General features: G+C 43.9%; 1 protein-coding gene across 2 annotated transcripts in view; it reads right to left on the bottom strand.

The window, feature by feature from the left end:
* Nucleotides 1-19,846, bottom strand: part of fancb (FA complementation group B) — a 54,092-nt gene that overhangs the window by 26,811 nt on the left and 7,435 nt on the right. For both annotated transcript variants that reach the window (XM_060937265.1, XM_060937266.1), the window contains exons 3-5: nt 12,714-12,869; nt 12,101-12,193; nt 5,162-5,290 (exon numbers count right to left, since the gene is read on the bottom strand). In XM_060937265.1, the coding sequence (XP_060793248.1) occupies nt 5,162-5,290; nt 12,101-12,193; nt 12,714-12,869 (378 nt within the window). The remainder of the gene's footprint in view (nt 1-5,161; nt 5,291-12,100; nt 12,194-12,713; nt 12,870-19,846) is intronic.

Raw genomic sequence — 19,846 nt, 5'->3', positions numbered from 1 at the left:
GTTTGAATCTTTCATGACAATTCAACTCCACCTTGCATATCCTAAGTTTACTGCGACTGTTTACTCAGTCATTCAGAGTGAGCTCCTTCTAGATGCTGTACATACTCTAGACCAGACAAGTGCCTTCAAAAAGGCTATGAGTGAGTGGAGGGCGTTTTAGTGAGGTCTTTTTGGAATGCTGTGAGTTAAGTTCAGTGTTTTTTTTTTTTGGGGGGGTTTTTGTGCCTGATCTTGTAAACCCCTCATATACATGAATAGTCAGTGCCCCCAAAATGCACTGTTGCTTTGGCGTGGTGTAAGCACTAAGTCAAAATGCGTAGACTTTTTTTTTTTTGGTGACTGAGGTCCTGGGGAAGTGGAATCTTAAGAGATGTTTTAATGTTTGAATGTTGAAATGGGAAAAAAAATAAACTTGTTGCAATGCTACACGTGTCGTCAACTTGATTCAAGATAGTCTCTGGTCTCATATCTAGAGTATTTTACTAATTACAGGTCACAAAAGGAGAATCTTTTAAGCTAGCAATGCTTAGTTGTAGAATTTAACAATCCTAATATTAGTATATTTATCTTAAATTCAGTTTTTACTGCTAAGACTTTGTCATGAATATAAGTGAAATACCCTTAAAATGAAATAAATAAAAATGACTTGAATGGCTAAATGTAAGAAGTACGATCTTGTTATAAGAACTATTTTGATTATTTTGAGTTAATCAAATCTTGCATAATAAGTTCCCCAATCTTATTTTGGAATTATTTCATCTAAACACAGGTTAGATTTTTCATCTTACTTTAAGAAATCTTACCAAGTCAAATTTGACTAGTTCCATTGGCAGATTTTTTTCACCTGATTCAGGCAAATATGCTTTGTTTTAATATTTTATTTCTTATTTTTGAAAGGCCATTTTTTGCAGTGCAACTAAGTAAAGAAAAACGACAGTCCATCATTACTTAAAGAAATGAAGGTCGGTCAGTCAGTCTGAAAAAGTTTGGGATGAGTTGGACCGCAGAGTGAAGGCAAAAGCAGCCAACGAGTGCTCAGCACCTCTGGGAACTCCTTCAAGACTGTTGGAAAACCATTTCGAGTGATTACCTCATGAAGCTGATTGAGAGAATGTCAAGAATGTGCAAAACTGTAATCAAAGCAAAAGGAGCCTACTTTAAGAATCTAAAACATTTTGGTTTGATTAACATTTTAAAGTTTACTAAATGATTCCTTACGTGTTGCTGCATAGTCTGGATGACTTCAGTATTCATTTACAATGTAGGAAAAAAATGTAAAAATAAAAACATCGAATTTGAAGGTGTTTCCAAACTTTTGACTGGTATTGTATATGGAGGTTTCAGTCACTGAAAACAGCTACTTTTGCAAACTCTGCGCAGAGTGGAGATTTCTGAAAACTCCATCTTCAGACACGCGTGTAAATGGGGAAAACGAAGCAACAGTGGGCGAGAGGGCGCCCGCGAATATAATGAGTCATAGGTGTGAATCTTTCACCGAATGCCAGTTGTCCCGGTTCTTCATGAAATCACACGCGCACGCACAAATTCATCAGGTTAACTTTCAAATAACTGTTCTTGTGCACTTGCGACACCGGAGCCACTTTCCTGAATTTTGAGCTTCGGAGTATTTGCTTCCACTGTTTTCTGACCTTTTGTGCGGAGCGCCGCGGCTCACCTCGGGGTGAATCGCTGGCTGCCAAGTTTGGAGAGGCTGGGACCTCCCCTGGCCGAGTTACGAGCGTGCAAAGTCGGTCTGGAGCCGCCGATAGAAACAAAACTCAAGCCGAGCACCGCGGCTCGCTGCCTACGCCGAGCCTCCCCGCCTACGCCGAGCCTCCCCGGGACTAGACAGTAGCGGAGGCTTTATTTATTTATTTATTTATGCCCATCTAGCGCAACAACTTATTCCTTTACATATACTCAAACACAGCACAAGAAAGGGTTCAACAACAGGCAATCACAGCAGCTTGGTGAAGTTCTAAATCACGTCAGACCTATGGGCCTACCCCCCACTCCATTTTTTTCTTCCTCGGATCTGCATCACTCTAATTATTGATCTTTAGCGCTCCCAGTTGACGGAAATCCGTCGTAGCGACGGAAAACTTTAATCCATGCACACCTCAGTTAGCATCCTACGCTAGCCTTGCTAAGCCATAGGCCTCATAACACACCTTAGCTAGCAACTAATGCTAACTCTCTTGTTTTACTTAGAAACATGTGGTCACCAGGCCTTTCACACACAAACACATGCTAGCTAGCCTTCCTTTGCCTTAGCTAACAACACAAAGCTAATTCTTTTGTCTTAGCAACCAAAGCTAACTCCCTTGTTTTTACTTAGAAACACATGCAGGGATCCCAGCAGTAATTGAAAAAAAATAGAGGAATGTAAGAAACTATCACCGGGCGGCACAGTGGTGTAGGCTAGTGGTTAGCGCTGTCGCTTCACAGCAAGAAGGTCCGGGTTTGAGCCCCGTGGCCGGCAAGGGCCTTTCTGTGCGGAGTTTGCATGTTCTCCGCGTGGGTTTCCTCCGGGTGCTCCGGTTTCCCCCACAGTCCAAAGACATGCAGGTTAGGTTAACTGGTGACTCTAAATTGACCGTAGGTGTGAATGTGAGTGTGAATGGTTGTCTGTGTCTATGTGTCAGCCCTGTGATGACCTGGCGACTTGTCCAGGGTGTACCCCGCCTTTCGCCCGTAGTCAGCTGGGATAGGCTCCAGCTTGCCTGCGACCCTGTAGAAGGATAAAGCGACTAGAGATAATGAGATGAGAAACTATCAGCAGGGGTCAAGGGGGCTGCCTGAAGCTGTTGAGATTTTAACATTTAAAGATGCTATAGAACACATTTTTTACAAAGATTTAACATAGAAAAGCAACAGAATTTAACCATAATGTGTATCTATTTGATGCCATATTTTGTAATCAATGACATAAGTGGCAAAAAAAAAAATATATAAAAATTAGACGAAAACGTAGCTTTGAAGAATATACTTGCCTAAATATTCCACTGATTTTGTTATAACAGTATCCATAGTTCATCTCATTTGTTTATTTTTCTTTGTTTCAAGTTAATGTCAACTAGTCTAATATAAGCCACATTCATTTTTCAGAAATCATGAATGAGCAGAAATCAATGATTCAGTAATATTAGATATATACATATGTACAGCAAATACTGGAGATATTTGATTTAAACCTCTCTTTTTGAAAGGTTTCACTGCAAAGGAATTTAATGCTCTTTTCTGGGGTGCATTCTGTCTTTCCTCCAGTTTTCTCCGCTTTTGTTTCTCTGATCTTTCCTTCTGCTTTTCTGATGTTCCTGCAGTGCTCTGAATTAAGTTCAACGCATTAGAAACAAAAGCACGAACGGAGTTAAAACATGTTTTCTCGCAAATGGGCGCAGCCATATTGTTTTCTTGTTCTATCGCGTACAGTCTCGGTCAGTGTTGCCAGATACTCCTGACGTTTTCCAGCCCAAAATATGTTCAAAACCCGCCAAAATGCACTTGAAACCCCCCAACTGGGCGGAGAACCACACAATCTGGCAACACTGCTCGCGGTATTTACATCAATTTAACTTCCGAGTGTTCCCGAATGTCAACGAGAACAAAGGAAGCCGACGAAAACATCGCTAAACAAGCAAACCAAATCAGAACGTATTCTGCTCGTCATTTTACTTAAACATATTTTTAATGGATATACAAGAGATATTAAAAAAAAAAAAAAAACTTTCGCTAGAAAATAGCGGAATTCCACTAAATAGCGGACGTCTGGGATCCCTGCACATGGTCAACTCCCACACACACACACACACACACACACACGTTTCATGTTAATGTTTAATTTCCTTTTAATACACACGCACCTCACTGTTTGCTGAAGATTTCAACTGTTATTATTCCATTTTTATCTTTGTTATAATAAGTCCATTATTATTGAAACTGGGTGTGTTTATTTTGTTGTCCCAATATGTTTGAAGTTGCCCAAATCTCAAAAGAATTTCAAGGTGCACTGAGTTATGTAATACAGTAAGTGATCATAATAATTTGGAACATACCATAATTTAGCTGTTTGATAATTTATTAAGCATCAAAATTAAAGGTATTATTTAATGAGACTGATTTAATGAGATTGATCACTTAATTACTAATTGCACCCACACTGCATATCTGCAAATTAAAATGAACTGTGATGGAGTGCTACAACTGCTGCCCAAGCAGTGATTTTATAGCTAGTGCCAAATCTGCAACATCTTTGTACAACAAAGAACACTCCAAAAAGGAATAAGATTGAAATTCTTGTTATAAATTACTGGAAAGATTTTCAATTCAATTTCATAATTTAATATTTTCACTTATCCTTGTGATGTGGTTCAGTCATCTTTAGTTGGATCTAAAACACTGCTTGTGGTGTCAACACTTTTTTCTCAAATGAAACTTTTACCAACCTTCATTTACTGTTTGACATGATTATATATAATTTATTACATGTAACCTACTATTTTAATTAACATACCTACTTAGTACTGTTATGTTTCAAGTAATTTTCTTTGGTGGAATGTAATATTGTAGGTGATGTCAACACTTGTCAAATAGAACTGTGTGTAATTTTTAGGAACTATTTAATATTAATACATTTTATTTGCAAAGTTTACATAAATAATTCTGGTATTACTGATACAATTTATATTAAATAATTAAGTTTATAGTTCAGTCAGTCACTGAGTAGATAATTGTTTACTTGACTGTACATATAGTCCTTTTTAATTCAGTTGTTTTCTCTGGGATCTAAAATTTCTTTTTATTCAGTACATGCTTATTTGATCCCTTTAACTTGATGCAGTGTGATAAATATGCCTATAACAATAGGAGTGTATAATGTGCAATAAAACAATCAGTGCTTTGGATTATATACTGGAATTTTTTCTCGCGTATAAGGGCTCATGGGTGTATGTAAGGGAAAAGAACAGATTTTGTAAGGTCATGGGTAACTAAAGGTTGACACAAAAAAAAACAAAAAACAAAACAAAAAAAAAACACACACTTCCTGTTTGCACATTGATTGAAATGTGTAACTAGATGTGCTCCATAACTGGACATTTATTCTGAAAAGGTGTATGTATGGGACTGAAAATTAAAAAAAAAAAAAAAAAAGACAGAAGACCTGCCACACAGGAGTCGCGATGTGCTTCCTGTCTGATAAAAGGTCATGAAGAGCTGATACACACTGCCGGATGACGTGATCTTTAACACACTGGTCGCTCCGGAGGTCCTGGAGGAAAGCCAAACCACTCTGAAACACACATGCACACACTACTGATTTCATTTTATTTAATTATGACAGACTATCAGTGATTTTAAACATCACAACATATTCACAGCTCATAACTGGAACACCTCAGCAAACTGAAAATCAACCATCATTCATTTGTCCCAATACAGGTGCTCAGTTGGAACAAAAAAGTAATAAATATGGTTCAATGGCAAAAGTTACCCAGAAATAATATACCTCGTCGGCATGATGTGTATCAAATGGTTGTTTGATCAGTCTAGTGTGTTGGTGAAGTGTGCATGTGCTCGTCACGTCTCGCTTTCAGCCCTCACCGCTGACTAGCAACACTGCTTGCAGCACCACGAAAAGGCAAGCAGAGTACTTAAGTCTTGCCCTGTCAGTATATTAGCCTCACCAGCAATGTCCTATGTTAGTGGCTCCTCGTGCTGATACCTGGTAACAGTGACCTATCGGACACTGACTGTACTACAGGGAGCGGATTGGCGTAAGCTCACAGCGCTATGGGTTGTCTTCCGATGGTGGGAGGGATGATCGCGTCCCACTGGCCAGCTACCGCCCACCTCAAGTTGGGCAGCCCCCAGCCAGTAAGGTGTTGGCCTGCCACAGTTCGCCCACTTCAATGGGTGCTTGGAGAGTAGGCCAAAGGCCGAAAGGTGGACTGTAAAATCACTGCACCAAGCAAGAAAGAAAACAAGACAAAGACGCCAACCTTGAGGCTGGCAACCTGGAACGTCAGAACAATGTGTCTTGGCCTCTCTGATGACCTCCAGCAAATCAACAATGCCAGGAAAACAGCAATCATTGATCGGGAGCTACAGAGACTCAGCATCGACATTGCTGCGCTGCAGGAGACGAGGCTCCCCTCCAATGGTAGCCTCAAGGAGAAGAATTACACATTCTTCTGGCAGGGGCAGGAGCCACACGAGCACAGACTCTACGATGTAGGTTTCGCGGTGCGAAACTCACTCCTGTCCTCAATCAAACCACCTTCTATGGGATCAGCATGAATCCTCTCCCTCCGCCTCGCAACCTCCTCTGGACTAGCGAACATCCTTAGCGTCTACGCCCCCCACACTCTGCTGTACAGCAGAGGCTAAGGATGCATTCTACGAGGAGCTCGAGGTCAGGATTCAAAAGATTACTGCAGAGGAGCACCTGTTCCTGCTCGGCGACTTCAATTCCCAAGTGGGTGCAGACCACAGCTCCTGGCCCTGCTGCATTGGTCACTTTGGCATCGGCAAGCTCAACGCGAATGGCCAGTGACTGCTTGAGCTTTGCTCTGACCAAGACCTCTGCCTCACCAACACCTTCTCCACCAAGCCTCACCACAGGGTGTCCTGGAGGCACCCCAGGTCCCGTCACTGGCACCAGCTGGACTTCGTCATCACCAGAAGATCCCCACTGAACCAGCTGCTCATCACATGCAGCTACCACAGTGCCGACTGCAACACCAACCACTCCCTGGTTGTCAGCAAGGTACGTCTTCGCCCCAGACGAATCCACCGCTCCAAGCAGAAGGGTCGTCCCTGTATCAATACAGCCAGGACGTCAATGCCTGAACTGCGCGAGTGCTTCGCCAGTGTCACCGATGGTGCCCTTGAGGATTGCCCCACCGACAGTGCCACATCGCGGTGGAACTACATCTGCGACGCCACGGACACCTTCGGGAAGAGAGAGGAAGAATGAGGACTGGTTCGAGGCAGGGATTGTTGAGATGGAGCCTACCATTGCCACCTAGAGAGCCCTCAGCGAAGACACTTGCTGCTTTACGTACAGCCCGAAGCAATGCCCAGCGGACCGCCAGGAGATGTGCCAACCAGTACATCCAGGTATCGGCAGACCTTGGCAACGTCTGAGCCATATACAATGGCATGAAGAAAGCTTTCGGCCCAAGTGTCAAGACTGTTCCCCTCAAATCTGCCTCTGGGCAAGTCATCACCGACTGCAGCAAACAGATGGAGAGGTGGGCGGTGCATTACCAGGAGCGCTACTCCATGGAGAACACAGTCACACATGCAGCCATCGAAGAGACCACCCCACTGTCCATCACAGAGAAGCTGGACAACCCACCCACCATTGAGGAGCTCAGCAAGGCCATCGACTTGCTAGCCTGTAGTAAAGGTCCAGGTAGCAATGGCATCCAGCCTGAAGTCATCAAAGCCGGCAAGGAAAGCTCCCTCTTGGGCCACCTACACGAGCTTCTGCTACAGTGCTGGGAAGAAGGGACAGTACCCCAGGACACACATGATGCCAAGATCATCACGCTGTACAAGAACAAAAGAGGACTGCAGCGATTGCAACAGCTATCGCGGTATCTCGCTCCTCAGCACTGTCGGCAAAGCCTTCGCCCGTGTTGTCCTCAACAGACTGCAGCTCCTCGCCGAGCGGGTGTACCCAGAGTCACAGTGCAGCTTTAGAGGAGCCAGATCGACCATCGACATGGTTTTCTCCCTGAGACAGCTACAGGAGAAGTGCCGTGAGCAGAGACTACCCTTGCTCATCGTCTTCATCGACCTGACCAAGGCGTTCGACTTGGTCAGCAGAGAAGGACTCCTCATCCTCCTACACCGGATTAGATGTCCCCCCCCAAGCTCCTGAGGCTGATCACGTCCTTCCATGACAATGTGAGCGGCACTGTTCAGTATGACGGATCATCCTCGGACACCTTCCCAATCAAGAATGGTGTCAAGCAGGGGTGCGTCCTCGCTCCGACTCTCTTCGGCGTGTTCTTCTCCCTGCTGTTGCGCCATGCCTTCCGACAGTCCAAAGATGGCATCTTCCTTCACACCAGGAGTGACGGGGGCCTCTTCAACCTGGCACGCCTCCGAGCAAAGACGAAGGTGCAGAAGGTCCTCATCAGAGAGATGCTCTTTGCAGACGATGCCGCCCTCACCGCGGAAGTGCTACAGCGACTCATCACCCGCTTCGCAGATGCCTGCAACGAGTTCAGGCTCACTATAAGCCTGAAGACCAACATCATGGGCCAGGACGTCAGCAGAGCTCCCCACATCACCATTGGCAACCACACCCTCGCAGTGGTGGATAGGTTCACCTTTCTGGGCTCCACCATCTCCCGCAACCTCTCTCTCTCAACACCGAGCTGAGCGTACAGATAGGCAAAGCAGTAACAGCAATGGCCAGTCTTGCGAAGAGAGTCTGGGACAAAACCATGCTCACGACCAACACCAAAATGAGAGTGTATCGGGCCTGTGTGCGGAGCACTCTCCTCTATGGAAGTGAAGCATGGACCCTCCTGTGTTTCCGCTATGTACAATTGGCTGCGGCGGGCCGCCGCACCTTGATTTTTGCCGCCGCACCTTCAGGAATACCCCTAGGAGCTATATGTATTCGACTACATTATCCGTTGCTTGCCCAATCTTTGCGTTTGGGGCGAAGCGCAGTTCCACTGGCCGAGCTAGCAGTTACTTGATTGGTTTCCACGGGTCGCCGTGGGCTCTGATTGGACAACGTTCCGCCTGGAGCAGCGTAGCCAAGCCAACCTGAGGTAAACTAACTGCTACGCGGCCGTCACTTCAGCTGTCAAATTGGGAAAGGTAAGTGTTGGCAACAATTCTTGAAAAGTAGACAGCAGATGTTATGTTACCTTATATTTCCAGTGTTACTTGAAATTATGTTTCGTTATGTCACATAATTACGTTATGTAAAACTATGTTAGGCCACGTTATGTTACATACTGAGTACTGACTACTGCTAAGACGTCTCGTTTGGCCTCCCGGTCTTCTGTGGTAGATTAGTCCGTTCACAAACTGAGGGGATGAATATCCACATGTAAACAACTACATAGATCTTCTAGATAGGTTATCGTTTGGCATTTTCCAGATATAGTTCGTGAGAAATGTAAGGGAAGTTTTTTCGATTTCATTACAGCCTATCGCCAGAGCACTAGTTTTTATTTGAGCTTAAGTCGACTGATAACGTCAACGCGATATCTTTCAATTGCAGATGAGCTTGTTGAAGTATTTTGCCAAAAAAAGAAAGGCGACAGATGAAACTGGGCAGGTAAGATTCATTCGTGCAAAATAAGTCATTCGAGCTAGGGATGGGCATTCGATTACGTTTTCTTCGCCGATTGTCGGGAGAATTAACGAATAATAATTAACATCTTTATATTAAAGTAATCATAATTATTGCTATAATTTATCCCATTAGATTCCATGGCGGCCGGTGTCGGCCGTATTGTATCCCATAGCGGCCGGCATCGGTGTTTTAATAGGCTGTATAGGTGAACGGATGACGCCATCATCCCATTTACAGATAAGCCTAAATACTCTTAAGATCAATATTTCAGACCCTCTTCGATTTATTTTCATAATAAAAACACGTCTTTGTAATCAATTATTTTTAGATATTTTAGTTTTACTATAGATCTTGCGGTTGGCGAGCCGTCCTTGGATACAAACCATAGGTTCTATCTGATAGCCTATACACTAAATATCGAAACTTCAGACCCTCTTCAGTGTGTTTTTAGAACCAAAGCCATAACGTTTGTATTTAACTATCTTAGTTTTACTATGAGATGTTCCAGCTCCTTCTTGTCCGTAGTCTAACACCGAGTCGATAGTTGGAATTGAGATGAACCGCCACCGTCATTTTACAAGGCTCTGGTGCGCGCTGTTCAAATGGTAGGCTACATCATTTTTGTTGTGGATGAATTGTATTTATACGCTCCATTATAGTGATGACAGTAAACTTGGACATTTAAAAATGGTCCCACGCCACACTTCACCGTGCTGCTTCATGTTGATTTTTAAGCAATTGACCTACGCTACGGAAGCTCGTAGGTAACTGAAGCCAGGGTACGGCCAAATGTTTGTTCGTGACAGACAGCGAAATTCATTGCTTGAAGACTTGCACTACGCACAACCTATAGCCTATTCATTTTTGTCGATGAACATGAACGTCATTCTTCTTAACGAAATTCTTAATGGCCAATTATCGATTAATCTAGGCTATTGGTTATGTGATGTCCATCCCTAATTCGAGCATACACTGTTGCAGAAAGTACAACACCAACGTGAGTTTTTAAACACAGCCCTTTTTCCGAACGTCAGTGGGTGTGTGAGATCATCTGCGAAATGCCATATCAGATCAGAAATGATCAAAACCACATTAATTTCAAAATGTCCATGTAAAATGTTTTGAAAATATGAACATTTTAGGCAGGTAGCAGTAATCAAGCAGGAGAGCAAAGCAGACTGCCAGAACAGGAAAGAGAATGTGAAAAGAGGGAAGAGAGAGAGGAGAGCAGCCAAAAGAAGGGCAAACACAGGGCCATGGGCTGGGACCCTACATGGGTTGACAAGCCCAGATACAAACCTTGGCTTTACCACACTGACCATGGCAAGTATTCTGTGGCTACTTTAATATCAACCAATTCTGCCAAACTTTGCCACTGACATGTTTGTGTGTGATTTCCAATAAATGTGTACTTGTAGTAATCATGTGTTGTGAGATTTATGTTCAGGGGGTGGGGGTAAGGGGTCGCTCTGGGGTTAGGTGTGGGGGGAATTTAGTCTCCCTGACTATTTTCTAAACTGCCTTGCTCTGCAGGTTATGCTTGTTCTTTCAAGACTAGGTTTATTCATTTATTCCCTTACAAAGGGTCACCATTTTAGAGTGTGTGTTTTGTCAAAAAAAATCTCAATGCTCCCGTATCCTCGTACTGGGGTGGGACGTCTGAGCGCAGGTCTCGCCACCGCACCTTCAAACATTTTCTAGGGGAAACACTGCCCTCTACTCCCGCCAAGAATGCAGACTGAACACCTTCCATATGTGCTGTCTCAGAAGACTTCTGGGCATCACCTGGCAGGACCGTGTCACCAACACCGATGTCCTGGCCAAGGCAGGGATGCCCAGCATGTTTGCCATGCTGACCCAGAGATGCCTGCGCTGGCTAAGCCACATCAGCCGCATCCCAAAGGACGTGCTGTATGCAGGGGTGATAGCGTTCCGGCGCCGCGCCGGATTTCCGGCGTACCATGGCTGGGGGAAAAAAAAAAAAAAAATCTAGTTCGCCCATTGTCCTGTGTCATTCTGAGATGCGCAGATAGACAGTAAAGGGAATTCGCATTATATGGAACTAGTGGGAAAAAAGTGCCGTGACGGCACTTTTTTCCCACTAGTTCCATATCATGCGAATTCCCTTTACTGTCTATCTGCGCATCTCAGAATGACACAGGACAATGGGCGAACTAGATTTTTTTTTTTTTCCCCAGCCACGGTACGCCGGAAATCCGGCGTGGCGCCGGAACGCTATCACCCCTGTGTATGGTGAGCTGGCCACAGGCTCCAGACCCACAGGACGACCCGCACTACGCTACAAGGACATGTGCAAGCACAACCTGAGGGCAGGCGGCTCCAACCCCGCAGACCTGGAGACGGCGTCCTCAAACCGCGCTGGCTGGCGGTCCACCACCAAGGCCGTTGTTGGGGAAGCCGAGGAAAGGAGAGAGACCCGGTGGGGGTGGGGGGGAGGCTCCGACGACAGCGGAGACTGCAGACAGCATCAACAGACACCCGACCAAGCAACTTCACCTGCAGCAACTAGCAGACCGTGTGGCTCACGCATCGGCCTACACAGTCATACTAGGCACTGCAACTCAACAACTGATGGATAACCTCTGGTGCAGATCACCACGATCTTTCGAGATCAAAGGAGCCAATGGAATCACACAGATATTTGCTTCTTTGCCTGTACTGATGCTTTTAGAACGATGTTTCTCAACACCAGTTAACGCAACTCTGCTGGTGACAAGTCTGATAACTGATTTTAAAAAATAAGCTTCATACCTCCAGTCTGGCTTCAAGAGCTTGAATTGTCAAAGTGATGTTTTCTTCTGCTGTCTCACAGAAATTTACATCTTCACTCTCCGCTCTTCCATGCTATCAAGAAACACAAATATACTCCATCAGTGGTAACTTATCACAAGTGAATGTAATTTCCTGATATCCTGCAATTTCAGATTAATCAGTGTGGTGGTGCTGTGTCATACTGAAATGCAATCACTGTCCAATCACAGCCCTAAGCCATAATCTACAATGTTAATCAAATCAGCCTGTGTGTAGCCTGAATCATCACAATTAGCAAAAATCAAGCACACTTCTTCCGAGCCTAGATTTGTTAAATGAAGCACAAGTAACAGGGCAGTAGTAAGTGCTACTTTATACACTTATTCTGTGTGTGAGAGAAATTACTGCGTTCCAATTCTGCTCCAGTTAAAACTCATGTTATAACTTAACTCATCTATCCCTAATGAGGATAAAATGCATGCCACAAATGATACACACAAGAAGATACACACTGTACTATAAAGAACCAAAGAGCTAAAATCTGTTATGAGTAATCTAACATCAATAACTGATTAACATGAACAAGGAAAGTGATGGGATGATGGGAACTGACAGAATAACAAACACCACAGAGGTCCGTGAGCAGGAATTTTCCCAGGATTTCTTCTGCAGAGTTGACTTCCTCAAAAAGCAGCAGCATCTGCTCAAACCCTGCACCAACAAAATCATCCACAAGCAAAAGGTGCACATCTGTCCAACAAGCAGCCACCTGGGAAGAATGAGGCATCAGTTTTATTTTATTTCATCTTCCATCAAAAACTAATACAAAACTAAACTAAATTCTTTACACTTAACTACTGTAGGAATAAATGTAATCAGGAGTGGACCTCACTGAGGCAGTGTGTCATGTTTTCATGTTTCACTGCAACCCCACTATAACCAACTCTTTTACTACAAACTTTCGCATATAACGAACCAAGTTTGTGTCCCCCTCCTTTGAGTCTCCAAAAAAAAAAAAAAAACCTTAAAAAAAACCCACATTGCTGTGTCATGTCACTGCAGAATATAATGTGTGCTTATAGTCCTTATAATCACAGCACACTCTTATAAGGACTCTCTAAACACAGACTTTGTAAAGTATACATACTGTACCTAGCGTCTCACATTACCAAGCCTTGTATCTACGTATTGCCTTTCTGGTTTTGACTTTGTTTTGTGTATTTAGACTCTGCCTTTCATCTTTGCCTCTGCCGTTCTGTTTGTGCCTCGTGAAACCATTGCTCGTTACCTTTGTCTTAGGCCCTGTCCACACGGCAACGGATTCAGGTGAATCTGATAAAAATTTATCGTTTCGGCCTGGCGTCCACACGGCACTGGCGTTTTGGGTGCCCCAAAACTAAATCTTTTGAGAACGGGTTCCAGAGTGAAAAAATCTGGCAACGGAGCTGTTGCGAAATTGTCTGGATGAGTAGAACGGATTTGTTTACGATGACGTCACAACCACATGACTAAAACAAGCAGCACTCTCGCGCGCATCATTCGTAACAGAAATTGAAATTGTTTACACATTAACCTGACTGACCTGCCAGACAGACAATTTACACCTGCTTTGATGAACAGAAAGTACAGCCTTCCACACAAAGCAACAGTTACCTAACTATAATGGAGGCAGAGGGGAAAAGGGTCAGAAGATCCTTCAACAGACTGTTTTGTATGAACCACTGCATTGCATTCATTTTTGTATACAGCTTTTCTTTTAAATAAACAAGTAACTGAACCATTTCTTGAATTTCTTTTTTTATTGGATAAGACTGCTTTTCAAAATGTTCACACAAAATATAAAAAGTTATATAAATTATATAAAAATGCTTTTCAAAAATGTTCACACACTAAGAAAATTAAGCTATATAAAACTATGCACACTAATAAAACTAATTTGTACACACAGAAGGCACGATTTCCTCGCGTAGTCACAGCCATCTTCTTCTTCTTGTGTGTTTGTTCCTGTGAGTGCTTCATACCGGGTAGAAGAAGGGGTTTATGCGTGTAACAGACGTTGCGTTGTGTTGTTCACCAGTCTTTTTATTCTGAAGAAATGAGACACAAATACACTGCTGAGGATGGGCTGCAAACGTCCAGTGGCATTGGCGCTTACATTTCCAAAACGAACTGAAAGAGGCCAGCGCCTCGTTCCCATAACTACCTGCGCTCTTAAAGGGCCAGCGCAGAATTTCCCCACCACTACACACAATGGCAAGTGGAAAAAAATAAACCCGTTACATGCGCATGCGTCCTACTTCTTCTATTGTTCTGGTGTCTCCGATGGGACTGTCTTACAGTGCACGTAGTGGTGTGACATGTGTATTGCATCGTTTTCAGCAAGCGTTGCATTGCCATATAGACCTGATATTTTACTGATCCGTTGCCCATGTGGACGCGATATTTTTTTACCCGCTAAAAAAAAAAAAAAAATCTCGTTGCCGTGTGGATGTAGCCTTAGGCTACAGCCACACGACAACGAGATTTTATAAAAAATAAAAAATAAATATCGCGTCCACATGGACAACGGATCAGTAAAATATCAGGTATATATGGCAACGCAACGCTTGCTGAAAACGATGCAATACACATGCCACACCTCTAGGGGCGCTGTAAGACGGTCCCATCGGAGACACCAGAACAATAGAAGAAGTAGATGCATGCGCATAAACCCCTTCTTCTACCCGGTGTGAAGCACTGTCAGGAACAAACACACAAGAAGATGGCTGCGACTACGCGAGGAAATCGTGCCTTCTGTGTGTACAAATTAGTTTTATTAGTGTGCATAGTTTTATATAACTTAATTTTCTTATTGTGTGTGAACATTTTGAAAAGCAGTCTTATCCAATAAAAAAAAGAAAAATTCAAGAAATGGTTCAGTTACTTGTTTATTTAAAAGAAAAGCTGTATACAAAAGTGAATGCAACGCAGTGGTTCAAACAAAACAGCGAGAGTGCTGCTTGTTCTAGTCATGTGGTTGTGACGTCATCATAAACAAATCCGTTCTACTCATCCAGACGACTTCGCAACGGCGCCGTTGCCAGATTTTTCCACTCTGGAACCCGTTCTCAAAAAATATCGTTGTGGGGCACCCAAAACGCCGGTGCCGTGTGGACACCAGGCCGAAACGATAAACAATTTTATCAGATTCACCTGAATCCGTTGCTGTGTGGACAGGGCCTTAGATTTTTGAACTGTTTGCCTGCCTGTTTGTAAATACTCTTTCTGCAATTACATCCATCATGTGCCTGCTTACAAGACACCCTGAGCCATGCACTCCTCTTCCCCCCAGAGACAAACAATAAGGTGGTGTTTACATTAGACCGTATCCGTCTCGTTTTCGTCGCGGATGCACTGTCCGTTCACATTAAAAACGCTGGGAAACGACTCCACAGGCGGAACAACTTGAATCCGCCAGGGCCCACGTATTCAATCCATTACGTATCTGATCCGGTGCTGTGTAAACATTGAGGAACGAGGATACGCTGTGCTGAGCTCTAGCTGACGTCGTCATTGGACAACGTCACTGTGACATCCACCTTCCTGATTCGCTGGCGTTGGTCATGCCACATTGGTCATGTGATGCGACTGCTGAAAAATGGCGCGGACTTTCACTTCCTGCTATTTGTCCCGAATCACTGCTCGTGCGCTTCACTCGCACGCTCTGTGAGCTGCGCAGGGCCGGAGTGCGCACCCTCCAGAGGGCACTCGCTGTTCAGGGTGGAGTGATTTGGAGCGCAGGATGCCTGCGGAGCCGAGCGTATCCGTGTATTGGCGTTGCTGTGTGCACGTGAATCGTGTATTGGCGTTGCTGTGTGCACGCGAATCGTTTTAAAAACGTTAATCTGATGATCCGCTGATACGGTCTAATGTAAACACCACCTAAGTAAAACAAGTTCACAGTCAACTTAATGTGTTGACACTATAAAATAAAGGCTTAATGAGCCTCACTTACTGTAGGTGTCAATCACCAACAATTACTGAGAACAGTGATCAAAGGATCGATAAAAGGATGAAATGACTGCTGACACCGCTAAACTTAACACCTAGTTAAAGTGTACCAGCAGGGTTTTTATACCACCTGCCCTGTGGTGCAACATAAATGACAGTGATTTACAATACATGAACTGAATGGTGAAGATTTAGAAAACGTAGCGAATCAGCGGGTAGACAAACCATGGCATGGCTTTTAAAAGATTGAAATGGGATTCACCCAAGAGATAATGGACAGGCCAAGTTCATATAGGATTTAGACACATGTGAGCACTCGACTGCTCCACGTGTTGGCCAATCCTCAAAGGACAACACCACACACGAGCATGCATGAGAATAGAGATCTTGCAGTCACGTGACCGGAAAGTACACAGCCGCCATCTTGTCGGTAAAAAACACCGCTGAATACTGCTGCACTCGTGTACAGAATAGATCAATTTCAACCGACGGACTACACGGCTCATTTTTCTAATGAACAGATAACTAGATATATGTCTAAAATAAACGATCTACAGATTAGTGACCCTTATGGCTTACCAGACGGAGTTTTCACGACCGGATGTTGAACTGCCAGCGGAATACCCAGACGTGTATAATTACCTCATTAACTTTCCCTCGCTGTTCAGTGGTGAAGCACTGCATGCTTATAAATCTCTGGACAGTTATCTTTACAGAAATTCAGGATTTGTCAGCGACTCAGATGTGGCATCTTGTAAACAAGAATCCTCATTGGACGGGTAAGTCACTTAAGTATTGAGTATAGCACTGACCAGCCGATTATAGAATAGAATAAGGTAATTCCAGCTGTAATTCCAAATCGTCCGTCTTGTTTACCATGGATCTGGCGTTGGAGAGGTAGAGGCTTCGCAGTGGAGGTTTGAGTGGCTGTTTTCTGGAGCTTAGTCAACAGGCCGGCTCTGCCTGCAGCCTCGCTGCTTCCGCTCCCAGCGCCGCCTCCTTCGCTTTGCTTCCGATAACAATCCACGGAGACCCCGCTGGTCTCGCTATCTCGTCCAGAATGTTGTGCATGCGATGGAAATCGCTACAAACCGTCATTTTCTGCTGGAAACCCATGTCCAGTAAGTCCATACAGTTGTAGTGGATATTGAAGTCCGGTACAGACGAACACGCAAAAATACACACGAAAAACAAAAAACGTGCACAGGTAGGGAGAGCTTGTAGCCGCAGCCGTTGTAGTAGAATTGTATATAGTAGGGTTTTCCAGAAGAAAAGGTAGAAGTAAAAGCAGAAGTAGAACCAGAAGTAGAAGGCGGAAATATGGCGTTTGACCGACAAGATGGCATCTGTCACAATCTGGATCGGCTGTGATGTCACATGCAAGTGCTCCATAGTCGAACGTCTGCACTTTTAAACTCAGCTTGAAGCCTGATGGGAGCTTTGCCATGACTGAAATCCATTCAGTTAGGTTTAATGTGAGCTTAGTGTATTTCGAGCTTTAAAAAGGAAACACTTAAAAAGGGGCACTACTACTGCAGCACATGATGCAATATGTGGGCTAGAAGAGGCAAAATTACCTCAGTTCCCAGAGTCAACTACTAAAGGCACCTCAATGCCTCTTCGTAATATGTTGTTTTATTTAGGGATGTTTTGAATGGTATCAGTCTGATACTGTGCTCATTTACTTGTCTTGCTTCGATACCAGGTTATACGTGACGTAGCATCTTTGCGCTGATGAAGAGACAATCTGGATGCATTTCATAAGTAATGATGAAAACAAAAAGCAGACTGTGCTGGGTGAAAATACAATACAAGCTACCTGGTAAAACATCTTTATGGCATTTACACTGTGTTTAACAGAGTGCAAAGAAGCTGTCAAACCAAGGAACATTTTTTTAAGCTCCCTTTATATACAGGGAGTGCAGAATTATTAGGCAAGTTGTATTTTTGAGGATTAGTTTTATTATTGAAAAACAACTATGTTCTTGATGAACCCAAAAGACTCATAAATATCAAAGCTGAGTATTTTTTGAAGTTGGAGTAGGGCTTTCTTAGTTTTAGCTATCTTAGGAGGATATCTGTGTGTGCAGGTGACTATAACTGTGCATAATTATTAGGCAACTTAACAAAAAACAAACATATACCCATTTCACTCATTTATTTTCACCAGGGAAACCAATATAACAACTCAACATTCACTAATATACATTGCTGGCATTCAAAAACAAACAAAAAAAACAAATCAGTGACTAATATAGCCGCCTTTCTTTACAAGGACACTCAAAAGCCTGCCATCCATGGATTCGGTCAGTGTTTTGATCTGTTTGCGATCAACATTGCGTGCAGCAGCAACCACAGCCTCCCAGACACTGTTCAGAGATGTGTACTGTTTCCCCTCCTTGTAGATCTCACATTTGATGAGGGACCACAGGTTTTCTATGGGGTTCAGATCAGGTGAACAAGGAGGCCACGCCATTAATCTTTCTTCCTTTAGACCCTTTCTGGCCATCCAAGTACTGTGGAGTACTTGGATGCGTGTGATGGAGCATTGTCCTGCATGAAAATCATGTTTTTCTTGAAGGATGCTGACTTCTTCCTGTACCACTGCTTGAAGGTGTCTTCCAAAAACTGACAATAGGACTGGGAGTTGAGCTTGACGCCATCCTCAACCCGAAAAGGTCCCACAAGCTCATCTTTGATGATACCAGCCCATACCAGTACCCCACCTCCACCTTGCTGGCGTCTGAGTCGGACTGGAGCTCTCTGCCCTTTGCTGATCCAGCCACGAGCCCATCCATCTGGCCCATCAAGACTCACTCTCATTTCATCTGTCCATAAGACCTTAGAAAAATCAGTCTTGTGATACTTCTTGGCCCAGTCTTGACGTTTCATCTTGTGTGTCTTGTTCAGTGGTGGTCGTTTTTCAGCCTTTGTTACCTTGGCCGTGTCCCTGAGTATTGCACACCTTGTGCTTTTTGACACTCCAGTGATGTTGCAGCTCGGAAATATGGCAAAACTGGTGGCGAGTGGCATCTTGGCAGCTTCACGCTTGACTTTCCTCAGTTCACGGGCAGTTAGTTTGCGCCTTTTTTTTTCAACGCGCTTCTTGCGACCCTGTTGACTATTTTGAATGAAGCGCTTGATTGTTCGATGGTCACGCTTCAAAAGCTGGGCAATTTTAAGAGTGCTCCATCCCTTTACAATATATGTCACTATTTTTGACTTTTCTGAGTCCGTCAAATCCCTCTTCTGACCCATTTTGCCAAAGGAAAGGAAGTTGCCTAATAATTTTGCACACCTGATATAGGGTGTTGATGTCATTAGACCACACCCCTTTTCATTACAGAGATGCACATCACCTGGTATGCTTAATTGGTAGGAGGCTTTCAAGCCTATGCAGCTTGGAGTAGGGCAACATGCATAGAGAGGGTAATGTGGTCAACATACTCATTTGCCTAATAATTCTGCACTCCCTGTATATGAAAGTTAGAACTCAGGTTACTATACTCATTAGGAGTTGATTTGCTTTGGATTATATTGCAGGCATTTAGCAGATGCTCTTATCCAGAGCAGCCTGGGGAGCAGTTGGGGGTTAGGTGCCTTGCACAAGGGCACTTCAGCCATTCCTGGTGGTCCTGGAAATTGAACCAGCAACCTTTTGCAGTGTTTCCCACAGACCAGGTAGCAATTTGTGGTGCTCCACTGTGCCGATGAGGGAATCGTGCACGGTGGTGTCGTGGCGGTAGGTGGAGTCGG

The sequence above is a fragment of the Neoarius graeffei genome, chromosome 13, assembly GCF_027579695.1.
Source record: "Neoarius graeffei isolate fNeoGra1 chromosome 13, fNeoGra1.pri, whole genome shotgun sequence".
Lineage (NCBI taxonomy): Eukaryota > Metazoa > Chordata > Actinopteri > Siluriformes > Ariidae > Neoarius > Neoarius graeffei.
The sequence above is the reverse complement of the archived record's forward strand: the minus strand, read 5'-3'. Positions and strand labels throughout refer to the sequence as shown.